This window comes from Melopsittacus undulatus, chromosome 8 (assembly GCF_012275295.1).
Source record: "Melopsittacus undulatus isolate bMelUnd1 chromosome 8, bMelUnd1.mat.Z, whole genome shotgun sequence".
NCBI lineage: Eukaryota > Metazoa > Chordata > Aves > Psittaciformes > Psittaculidae > Melopsittacus > Melopsittacus undulatus.
The window spans coordinates 55,640,606-55,653,265 of record NC_047534.1 but is presented as its reverse complement, the minus strand read 5'-3'; the positions used below and the strand labels follow the sequence as shown (position 1 = coordinate 55,653,265).

Sequence of the window (12,660 nt, the reverse complement as noted above, 5' to 3'; positions counted from 1 at the left end):
GAAGAGGTGGTGGCAGTGGCATCCACTGGTTTTCCTCCACTAAGCATCATCCTTAAAATATTAATTAATAAATTAATAAAATTAATAAAACCCATTTAAATCACTTAACAGAAGTCATCAATAAGAGTCAGCCACCCTCCAAAAACACCCTTTACTATGATTTTATTAGCTTTAGTACTTTAGCTTCATCTCCTAACCGAAGTTTTGAGTGAAACTAAAGGTCTTGCTGTAACACTACTAAAGCAGTTCCCAGATGGCTATACAGAAATCACAACGTATTATCACCGTGATCTTTATTCCCCACTTAAGAATCAGCATAGTTCTATCCCTAGATAACAATAACCTTCTTACTACCGACAGCCTAAGCGGTTAGAAACCAGCTCCGGGATTCAAAGCGCAGCTCCCTGATCCCAGTGCGGGGCGGGGAGCAGCAGCGGAGCCCCGGGGGCAGCCCGGTGTGTCGCTCACCCGTAGGCAGGGCAGGGCAGCTCCGGTAACGAGCCCGGACCGGACCGGAGCCGAGCCTAACCGAACCGAGCCGAGCTGAGCCGAGCCCAGCCGAACCGAGCCGCCACTCCCCTCACCTCACACACCAACCGCCCCGCTCGCGCACAACGGCCCCGCCGCCGTTGTCCCGCCCACTCCTTCAGCCCATTGGCTGCACGGGAACCGCTCTAGCACCTGATTGGTCGGCGCGGCTCCCGCTGCCTGCCGACGCCATGAGGGCGGTTGAGCCTCCCTCACCTCAGGGAGGTGCGGGGCCCACCACAGGTAGCTCGGCAGCCGTGGAGAGGGCAGTTTGCTATCAGTAGTTGTTAGTTCTTCACCGCCTTCCGCCAGAAGCTTCCCTTGAAGAGAGAGGTACATAGAGATGCTACATGTCTCATGTTATGTATGCTTTCTGAACTACTTAAACATAACAGGGTTTATGTTATAGTCACTGGGCTCTAGGTGGCTGTAATGTCGAGTAAATCACAGCAAATTACAGCCCTGTCTGTAACTCCTTCCCCTGGTGAGGGCATGTGGACTTGGTGCAAGCTCCACTGGTGCCTCGCTGGTGTCCTGTCCCCAAAGCGAAGCCAAGTTATATGTGCATTAATATATGCTGGGGAAAAGGGGGAGTGATTTCTTATCTTGGCATAGGTGATCCTGACCATGATTTCACCTCTTCTTTCCCTCCAGGGTTAAAGTCAGACTGTGAGAGTCATCCAGGGAGGGTTTCTGGCATTGCCTCCAGCTGGGCTGTAAAGACCGGTCATTACAGCTGCAAATAAAGGTGGGATTATGGAGGCTTTCCAAAGAATACATGTTGACATTGCAGTAAGTGCAGCTCAGCCAGATCTGGCAGGTATCAACAGCAGGAGAGGTGAAGGTGCCCAGAACATGCCAGGGCTTGCTGGCAAGGAGTGGAGAAGCAGCCTTGAAGGCAGTGGTGCCAAACACAACACCCACAGCCCACGCCACCCCTCACCATCCTTGCAGGCAGCTCCTCAGCCACCAGGCACCAGCTGGGAACTGTGATGGGAAGAGGTGGAGGCTGCAGAAGAACAGGCAAAAGGATGCTGGAGAGCGGCTCTTCATCAGGGACTGCAGTGATAGCACAAGGGGTGATGGGTTCAGACTGAAACAGGGGAAGTTTGGGTGGGATATAAGGAAGAAGTTCTTTACTGTGAGGGTGCTGAGGCACTGGCACAGGGTGCCCAGAGAAGCTGTGGCTGCCCCATCCTTGGCAGTGCTCAAGGCCAGGTTGGACACAGGGGCTTGGAGCAGCTGCTCCAGTGGAAGGGGTCCCTGCCTGTGGCAGGGGTTGGAGCTGGAGGAGCTTTAAGGTCCCTTCCAACCCAAACCAGTCTGGGGTTCTATGATTCTATAAGAAGTGACTTGGAGATTGTGCTTTTCCAAGCAATGGTTTATTACTTGCAATGAGGCAGCAAAGTGAGCCAAGGAGAGCTGGATGGGTTTCCCACAGGAGCTTGCTGGGATGAGCCAGGCTGGCCCCATGCACCGTGCTGTGCCTCATGTACCCCAGAGCACCCTGAACACCAACACCAGCCCCATGCACTCCACTGTGCCCCATGAACCAATGCCAACCCTGTGCATCAACACCGGCTCCAGTGCAGGTGCAGAGAGATCCAGAGGCTGCACATCCTGCTGTCCACAGAGGTCATGGGCAGCTTCAGATGATGCTGTGCCTTCACCAAGGGGAGATACCCAGTTCGTTACAACTCTCAACTCTTCTGGTAGTGCCACAAAAACATTCCCAAGTGAGCCCAGGCAGGAAGGGTGTTTTATTCCAGACATTACAGGGAGTGGCAACCTGTGACACTCCCAAATGCGTGGAAGGGAGGGAACAGCCCGATGCATGGTGTGTGAGAGCAGCGTGCTTGACAGTGGAGACCTCCTGCTCGGCAGACATCAGGAAGAAGAGCACCCCACCTCTTCTGCACCACAACAGGTAATCCTTCTTCTCTGGGTTCCTCTGCCTTTGTGCAGGCTGCCAGCCAGGGACCGTCCCCAAGGACAGGAGGGGAGAGCTGCCATGGGAAGGCATGGCTTCCCCAGCAGTCCTGGGTCCAAAGGAAGGTTGTTTCTGCCAGCTGCAGTGGCAGTTGTCGGGGGCCAGGACCATGCTGCTGGTGGAAGAGCTTTTACCCTGCTGCAGCTCTCAGAGGTCACTTGGAGCTCTCAAGGTCTGCTGAGCTGAGGCACCCTTCACAAAGGGAATGGTTTTGCAGGTTGGCTGTTGAAGGAAAGGGCCACCCAAGGCCCTTGAATTTATGTGCTATACTCCTGATGTTATGCTACAAAAATGCTTTCTGTCTCTCCTTGCTTTTCTGAAAGGTTCAGAGTTCAGTGAAAAGGCTTTGTTGAGGGGCATGGGAATGCTCCCTCAGCTGCCTTACCCTGAGGAGGGCAGGGATGGCAGCAGCAATAGGCAATGCAACAAGGGGTCTTGAGCCCAAGGGGTTCAGGATGGAGGTAGGGAACCCTTCTTCCCCCAGAGTGGGGAGCAGCCATGTGAGGGGGGTGTCAGAGCAAAGCCACAGCCACCCCGACCTCTCACTGACAACACCCCACTGTGAGCTGGAGGGTGGACAAGGGGGTGCCAAGGTCCCCTCCAGCAGAGCAGCGGTGCCTGTGTGATCCTCCAGGATCACATCACAGGTGATGCTCCAGGGACAGCAGAGGGAGCAAGTGGCCTTCTGCCCAGCTGCAAAACCACCTCCTGCAGCACGGGAGGCAAGTTCCTTCAGCAGAAGACAGAGGGGACAATGAGAGATAGCTGGGAAGCGACAGAAACCTGCTCACAGGACTCCTTTCCCCAGAAAGATACTCTGCAGGGAAGCAATGGGGTGGATGCAATACCTGGCACTGGTCGCTGCTTCCCACGCAGCCCTGCACAGGCTCATGCATTCAGACAGGACTGCAATTTAACTATTGCAGCATGTCACGTGAGAGCTGAGGCACTGTTTCTGTTGCCAATTTGTTGTCTCCAACAGATAAAACGATAGTAAGATGGTTTGTGGTAGGAAAATGCCAAAACATATACTTCAAAACCCTTCCCAGGGTGAAGAGCAGGTCTCCTGGGACAGTACTTTAAGTCAGGTTTGCAAAACCAACATAAGTGTGTCCTGGTGTCTCTTTCATAGTGCAAAGAGCCCAACCAAATCACATTATTTGATTGCATATTAAGAACAAAACCTCCATGGTCCTGCAACTGAAAATTGGGTGGTTTACTCTTGATTAGTTTAGCTATCAGTTTAACCAAATCATCTATTCTTACAAGACATCATTTTAAATGAATAGTCTATAACCACCTCCTCAGAAAATAGATTTGTCCAGGTGCTTATAGCTGTATACATACATGCATATTTTTCTGAATACAGTGATCTGATGGAGAGTGTGTGATTAAATGGGATGGAGTTTGAACTCTGGCATTGTTCAAAATTAGCAAAATGAGCCATTTTTAGGACAAATTAGAGGCTTTCAAATGTATTTCACCTGCTGAGTGGACAGATTGATACACTAACAGAAGTGCAGGGCCTGCCTTCTGTGTCAGTACTGTCAATGTCTCTTGCACTCATCATGCTGACAATGTTTTACAGGTTGCCATGATGTGGCTCTTCGTAACCATTGCTTATGTAATGTGCATCAGTGAAAAGTCAAATGCAAGTCCTGAGGTGTCCACGGGTTTTGTAAGTCATAACTTCTCTCTCTTCTTTTTCTACTTGGGCATGCAAGCTGCCTACGTTGCCATAATCTCTACAAGACCAATGGTCTCTGTGTGTACATATTCACCAAGGTTTGGTAAGAGGGTTTTAGTAGAGAATTTACTTCCCTGTGCTCATGTACATGGAGATTTATGGCAGATATTATGGGAGATTACATGGAGATTTATGGCAGATATTATGGGAGATTACATGGAGATTTATGGCAGATATTATGGGAGATTTGGGTGAAATCAACAGGGTTGGTCAATGCAGCTGTCTCAGGCTTGGAACTTCACTGTCATTGCTGCCCTGCTCTAAGAATCCCAGACTGGTTTGGGTTGGAAGGGACCTTAAAGCTCACCCACAGGCAGGGACCCCTTCCACTGGAGCAGGGTGCTCCAAGCCCCTGTGTCCAACCTGGCCTTGAGCACTGCCAGGGATGGGGCAGCCACAGCTTCTCTGGGCACCCTGTGCCAGTGCCTCAGCACCCTCACAAACATTGATTGCAACATGAAAAGTGACAATGAGTCTTTCTTTACCAGACCTGCTGAGAGAGCAAGGTAAACTCACAGCTGCCAAAATTTTAGCTGAAGGCCTTCATGGAAGGGACATTGGGAGGTCCCAGCCAACTACTGCAACCTCCTGTTGATAGCAGGGGCACCACCAGGAGCTCAGGGCAGCCACTGTTGACTTCTCCTAGGCAAACCCTTATATCCTCCAGAATGAAGACTCGCACCTCCCTGTGGACCTCCTTACACTGTCCTTCCCTTCTCACAGGGTGAAATCATCCGCTACCATGGGTACCCCTATGAGGAGCATGAAGTGGTGACAGATGACGGCTATTACCTCACCGTGCAGAGGGTTCCTCATGGCAGAGACAATCCAGAAAGCATGAGCACCTCCCATGAAGCAGAGACACAGGGCTCCAGCATGTTCTGTCCTTGTAAGTGCCACAAGAAGGTCTGCCTGCTCCAGGGACCCTGAGAGCTTTTCTGGGCTGAAGATGCTCAGGGATGAAGATGGTTAGGGCTGCCTTGGTCCTCAAGGAGACAACTTTCCCTGTAGGATTAGCCTTGGGAGCAGAAGAAATGCAGGTGCCCTCCACACCAAACTTCTTGTTCTGAGAGGATCTGCTCCAAAGAGGGAGAAAAAGATAAGGAGTATAATGGGACAGAGAAGTTTTGCCTCAGATTTTACCCCTGCTCAAAACCAGTGTAGCAACAAAAAGCCATTTGTCAGCAGAAAACAGCACCAAATGTGCAGTCCAATGCCATCTCACTGTTTTGGCTCCTTTCTGTTCTTCACTTGAACCACTGTTTCAAAGTGAAGAGAGTAATGCCCCATTCTTGGCACAGGTGTCCCTCTCCTAGGGAGCAGAACTGGCATATGAACATGGCAACAGGCTGTGAAAAGCCAGCTTTCCCTTCAGCACACTTTGTCCTCAGCTGTCCAGGGTGGGAATGTGAGTCTTATGCTGGGAGTCTAAAAAACAACAGAAAAATGAGGAGATAAATAATAATAATAATAAAAAAAGTTAAAAAAATAAAGATTGTAAGCTTGTTCTGAGGAGCTGACACTTGCCCATATGGCTTAAAGTGGGCAGAACTGAGTGGAGGAGAAGCTCTTGACCCCTCCAGTACTTAGTCTCTTGCATCAGGGCATCATGGTCTTGCTGTGCCATAGGAGGTATTTAAACTCTGCTGGGTTTCCATTGTCTCCTGGTCAGACCTGGAGCACCTGAGTCAAACAAAAGACACCATGAAGAGGATGGTCCCCATGCAAATAGCATGGTCATTGATAAGACAGACACAGGTTTGTTTTCCTTCTTTCTGGGAGCATGATTCAGTGTGGAGTTCAATCTGATTTTTCAGTTTCACTATATTGATTTTCTCTGCTGTGGGATGACCAAAGAGCATGTTTCAAAAACAACTCTCCAAAGAGCCTGAGGATATAGGTGACCATCTCCTTGCACTGCAGTCAGCTCCCCAAGGGGTTCCTACCAAAGCAATACCTGGATGTGAATTTTGCTACTCCTCAGAGAAAATGATCCTACTTCTCTTTCTTCAGCTCCAAAGCCCGTGGTCCTCCTGCAGCATGGCCTGGTGTTGGAGGGAAGCACCTGGTTTACCAACTTACCCAACAGCAGCCTGGGCTTCATCCTTGCTGATGCTGGCTACGACGTCTGGATCGGAAACAGCCGGGGGAACAGTTGGTCACAAAAGCACAAAGAGTTTGAGTTTCACCAGCAGGAATACTCAAATTACAGGTATTTCCTGCAAAACTGAAAGGTGGGCAGGTACCTGGTACCCTCAGCAGTGTCTGTAGGCTGGAGGAGCAGCACTGCTGACAGTCACACCATAAACCAGCTCCACCAAGATACCTGCCAGAGCTCTCGTCTGCTCCTCAAACAGTCCCAGCACTAAGGTCAGTAATTCTTTTATGTGCCCATCTCCATTGCAGCTTTCATGAGATGGCCATGTATGACCTCCCAGCAACAATCAACTATATTCTGCAGAAAACTGGACAGGAGCAGTTGTACTACGTGGCCTACTCCCAAGGAACCACCATAGGTACTTAGGAGGAGATCAGACCACTGTCAGAGTTACGTTTACCCCTGGTTTGGGAGTGTTCTTCTGAGAACATGGACTGGGAAGGTAATGTCTGAGCACATTCAAACAACAAAGGGAAAAGAGCAGGTAAAAACTCTTGTTTGCTTTAACAGAACAGTTGTGAGCAGTGGCAGCCCAGAAATGGTTGTAGTGATGGCTTTTGGTGCATCCCACTGCTGTCAGATCCCCAAGAAGGGTTTGTGGGAGCTGTAGCTGGGCTGAGCAGTCAGGCTAGGAGCTGAAATGCATCAGAAGCAAAGGCTTCAGGTCAAGTCACCAACCTTCTAGAACCACCTCCAGGGGTCCTTCTGATGGGCACACACACCTGAGAATCAACAATAAGTTCAGCAATAACCTGACAGGGTCTGCTTCCTTCTCCCTCCCATAGGTTTCATTGCTTTTTCATCCATTCCTGAGCTGGATCGCAAAATCAAGATGTTTTTTGCCTTGGCTCCTATCACCACAAGCTCAAATATGAAGACACCCTTGCTAAGGGTGTTTGACCTTCCTGAGAGGCTGGTTAAGGTACGTGCTCACCACACACTCATCTGGTGTGAAGGGGAAGGAGATAACAGGAAGGTCTCATCACTTGAGACATGCAGTGCTTGTACATCAGTTTCATTTCCCTTTCTGTGTACCCTTTGCATTGAGCAGGTAGGTACATCTTTGCCTACGCCCTTGAGGCTGCAGGGCATTAAACAGTGTAAAAGCATCCTCTTGTCCAGCCCTAACCTGAGAACAGCTATTTCTAGCTATTGCTTTTGGGTCCATCCTCCTAGGACAAAGCTCTTCTAGGAAGATCAGGGCTCTTAGAGGGCCACAGCCATTTCTGAAAAGCCAAAATCACAAAGCCCAGTAAAGGTGTGGCAAGGAAGGCAGCAACTTTCAGGGATGAGCAGAGAGCTGGGGAGAGACTGGAGACAAATGAGCAATGTGACCACACTTGATCAATGCCTTTGACTTTCACAGCTCATTTTAGGACACACAGTAGTCTTCAAGAAGGGCGAAATACTGCACCAAATGACTTCCAGACTGTGCATCTACCCTTTCTTCAAAAGCTTTTGCTCCTTGGTCCTTTACTTGCCTGGTGGATTTACCGACAGCTTAAATGTGGTATGTACACTCCAGCTTACCTTTTGAGCAACAGTTTCTCATTGTTTGATCCCGACTTGTCAACTAGCTGGCCTTTCACATCTTCAGTTTGTTGAAAAATCTTGCCATTGCATCAACATGTTGCAATCCAGCCCTTGTGATTCTCTTGCATTGGCACCAGAGGGAAGCCCAGAGTGTGCACAAGGTCATATATCCACCAGGCACACTGTCTCCCCAGAAGGGATGGTACCAAAGGGGAGAGCACAGAAATGCATTTGGTGCTCAGGGGCACCCAGGGTTTCTCTTTCACTAAGTGATTTGTAATTTCACATGCGTTTTAATAACGAAATGGGCTCTTGCAGAACAAACTTCCCTCCTGTTCACTGCTACAAGATGTGGGTCATAGACTCATAGAATTGTAGAATAGTTAGGGTTGGAAAGGACCTTTAGATCATCCAGTTCCACCCCCCCTGCCATGGGCAGGGACACCTCACACTAAACCATGTCACCCAAGGCTCTGTCCAACCTGGCCTTGAACACCACCAGGGATGGGGCATTCACAGCTTCCCTGGGCAACTCATTCTAGTGCCTCACCATCCTTACTGTAAAGACTTTTTCCTTATATCCGATCTAAACTTCCCCTGTTTAAGTTTTAACCTGTTAGCCCTTCTCCTATCACTACAGTCCCTAATGAAGAGCCTCTCACCAGCATCCTTATAAGCCACATCAGTTGGGTGGTCCCAGGGATGCCCCACTCGCACAGGGAAGGACTATTTCCTTGGGGCCAGCCAAGATTTCAAAGTCCAGATCCTGATGCAAACCACTCATGTAAGTAAAATTGAAGACAGGTCCATGTAAAGTGCCAAGCAATAATGGCTTGATCATGGATGGAATCAGAACTGGGTCACTGTTTCTCAAAGAAAGAGTTGGGCTATTTTCTTAATATTCCAAGGAGAAAACACATTAGAAACAACATGTAGAACTATTGTGATGAGTTGCTCATTGTCCTTACAAAAGGACCCTGAGCACAATATATGGAGTTTACTTTGGTTTGAAAGCCACATTGACTCATAACATGACCCAGCATCCCATGGGAATGGCTTAGCTTACTGAAGGAAGCTCTATGGCACCCCTCATGCTACTGTCTGTGGCGTGAATTCACATGGCACGTGGCTGAGCTGTGCCTTCACAGAGCTGACATGAAGCAGTTTGTGCGAGTGACAGATTTCTGTGGCTCCTGAAAAGGATGAGGTTTATTTCTAGTAGGATTTCTCTCCACACAGAGAATAAATGTCTCCAATGGTTTCTTACAGAGCCGCATGGATGTCTACCTGTCCCACTACCCCGATACAACATCCATAAAAACCATGTTACATTGGCGCCAGGTAATATTCCCTACTGCAGAAAAAGATTGCAGACACTGAAAGGAAACTTGCCCAAAGGTCTGATGCTTGCCTTCTTTGAGGCTAGCTCATGGTGCACGGTGGCTTTCTGGGGCCTCAGCCTCCAAATAGCAGACATGGGCAATGCTAGGCAGTCCTTGAGGCTGATCTCACCTCCCAGAAGACAGTATCACATGTAACATGTACCATCGGTGGCAGAGAGGAGCAGTGCTGTTCCCTGCTTGCGTTTTATCTTTCTTATGGCTCCCTCTAATGCATGGATAATAAATACAACTCCTCCTTCTTTTCCAGCTCTATCAAACAGGGGAATTCAAATATTATGATTACGGCAGTGACAACGTGTTTCATTACAACCAGGTAAGAGAAATCCATTCTCACTTGTCAGCTAAGACTGAATTATATGGGACTTACAGAATTTACCTTCTATGGTTAAACCAGTTTGTACCTTTCTTACAAAACCCATGTCTGTGATGTTGTTCAGTGATGACTTTTTGGCCCTCTGATGAAAAGCACAGGAGCACAAGGAATGATCGGGATCTCTGGTCATAGTTTATGTACCACCTCTTAGGACAGAGGAGAAATTCCAAGCAGCAATCAGGAATACTTTGACTTTTTGACTTGCCCATGACCTCAGAGGTTTTCCTTCCTCAAGCCACACTATTTGTCTTGCAGACTACACCTCCCTTCTACAAACTGGAAAACATGAAAGCCCCTCTTGCTGCATGGTATGGTGGCAACGACTGGATTTCAGCCCCTGAAGATGTAAACATCACACTGCCTCGGATAACCAATGTGGCATACAGAAAGTACATTCCTGAATTCGTCCACTTTGATTTCCTTTGGGGTGCGCAAGCATATGAACAAGTCTACAAAGAAATTCTTGCCCTGATGGAGAGGAGCACCTAGAGTTGGACCAGAGGCGATGATTGTTCATTTCTTGTTTGATTGATAGAGCTTCTTTTAGTTAAAAAGAAAAGACAGGGAAAAGGCTCATTAAATTCTGTGCTTGCTTGGTTAGGATTGACATTACTCTGGCAAGTGGCAAAAACAAGCCAATTCAATGATCTGGAAAGCACATAGGATTTAGGTTAAGTAAGTTAAAGTCCTTGAGGATATGGGATATGGCTCTTGGCCCCTGAGTATCGTAGGTGCCTTACTCACGTGAGCTTCCAGAAACAAGCAATTTCCATGGACCTTGGCTTCTGGTTACACTTAGGTTCCCAGCTGCAAACACCTGGACAGTAGCTCAGCTCCCTCCTGGACACTGGTGTTCCACAAGAGTAGGTGTACTTGGATGGGAATGTGGTGGGTCAAGTGATAAATCCTGCTCATGTACATTTATCCACCTTTCGGTGACTCTTCCATGCCAAGAATCCCAACATCCTGACACTCTTCGCTTGTCTTTACAGTTGGAGGAAGCTAGAAACAATGTGACGGGTAACAGTGAAAAGACTTCATGGGTTTTCCCCATGAGAACTGTCCATTTTGCTGATGTAGGGAACATCTTTCTCAAATTCATGTCGATTTGGGTAACAGCCTTGCTCATATACAAAAGTTTTCAACAAGTTCTAACTAGGAAACACCATTTTTCACTGTTTTAAACAATATTCCCAATATATCCACCTTTTAAGAAGTCTCAGGAATTGCTTTTGTTTTCCTCATATGGGACAGAGAAGACCCTGGTGGAAGCCAGAAATGAATTTTACTCTGTTTTCAGCTTCTGGATTATACTTCTTAACAATATATTGATTAGGGGAGGAATTGTGAATTTACCTGTTTTCTTAAAATATGCCTAGGAGCATGTGAGACAAAGGATAGATGATCTTTCCACAAAGATGTACAAATAATAATAATAGTAATAACAATGACAATAATAGTAATAATAATAGTAATAGCAGTAATAATGTAAGAGAGGATCTGCTTGGCTCTTTGTGGTTGTACTGCTCTAAACCCTAAACCTAAAAGACAAAGATGTCTTGCCTTGTGCAGGAGAGGGAAAGCTGCTTGTCCAACATGCACCTGCTCAGGGGTGGCCTTCAGTGGCTTGTAACACTGGCAGAAAACTAACACTAGGAAGAAGTTTTTCCCTTTGAAGGTGCTGAGGTGCTGGCACAGGGTGCCCAGAGAAGCTGTGGCTGCCCCATCCCTGGCAGTGTTCAAGGCCAGGTTGGACACAGGGGCTTGGAGCAGCTGCTCCAGTGGAAGGGTTTAGAACTGGATGAGCTTTAAGGTCCCTTCCAACCCAGACCATTCTGGGATTCTGGTTGTGTGAAATGTCTGAAGATGCTGGGATGATGGTGCACATCCTTGTAGGACAGCTGCAGTGGACTCTGAGTTATCATCAAAAGCGACCACCTGTAAAGGTGTTTCACTTTCCATCATTGGAGCTAGAAATGACCCCAGAAGAAAACACGATGGAGAGAAGTAATCTATGGGTGAAAGAATTAGGTTATAGGTTAGATATTATCTATCTGGTGTGACAGTGCTTAGCTACCTCACTTAGCATATTTGTGATGACAACTTTTTCTTTGTGATTAGCTATTTATGGCAGGGCTCTGCCCTGCAGCAGCATTCTTACAGGGCTGCGTTGTCATGCCATGGATATCAATGCAAATGCAAGAAGAATTCTCTGTCTCTGTAAATAAACACCCAAAGCTTGGCAAGACATTTCCCAACAGGCTTCTGAAAAGCTTGCAAGAAGTTATTTACTTCTGATGGTTTCTAATAGTTGCAGGGTTTAGTATCTTCTCTTTCCATTCAGGTTTGTGCCACTTGTTTGTGCCACTTCGGTAATGATGTGGTGCAATGTTTGTATTGCACTACATTCATTCATTGGCATCTCCTATGACTGCTTTTTCACAAAGTTCTCTCTAAATCAGATTCTGGAAGTGCTCTGGTATGTGCTTCCTGTCTCTCATTAAAGGATCAGTAACGGCTGAAGCAGAGCATTCTGAAATCAGAACAATAAACAATCAAGGTGCTTATAGGATAAATATTAAGATGCTCTGTCATGTGGGATTGCTATGATCAATAAACAGACTGTGTTGATCTTGCTACGACTGGAGGCCTTTCATGTCTCAAGTCTGTCAGGCAAGTCAGAATCATCAGGCAGGTCCAGGGTAATGGTACATATCCAAGGCCAGGCTGGGACATCAGCCCATGATGCCAGGGCCCAGATCAACTGAATCTCTTGACCTTAGACTTCACAACACAGCACAAGGCCTTCACCACCCTGGTAAATGTATTCATGCCACAGCACTATTCCTTTTTAATTGTCCTTGCATGATTAAACCAACCTCAGTCCTACACCTACATGTGTGAAGGATGCTGGTCATTAAGTATCCT

General features: G+C 47.7%; 1 protein-coding gene across 1 annotated transcript; it reads left to right on the top strand.

Moving 5' to 3' along the window:
• The first annotated feature begins 1,912 nt into the window (after positions 1-1,912).
• On the top strand, positions 1,913-10,291 carry LOC101870260 (putative lysosomal acid lipase/cholesteryl ester hydrolase). Its single transcript, XM_005144912.3, has 10 exons — positions 1,913-2,455; positions 4,107-4,196; positions 4,989-5,154; positions 6,279-6,477; positions 6,672-6,781; positions 7,209-7,345; positions 7,790-7,933; positions 9,226-9,297; positions 9,607-9,672; positions 9,988-10,291. Exons 1-10 carry the CDS (start codon positions 2,333-2,335, stop codon positions 10,219-10,221), a joined length of 1,341 nt encoding a protein of 446 aa, XP_005144969.3. The 5' UTR covers positions 1,913-2,332; the 3' UTR covers positions 10,222-10,291.
• The last annotated feature ends 2,369 nt before the right edge of the window (positions 10,292-12,660 follow it).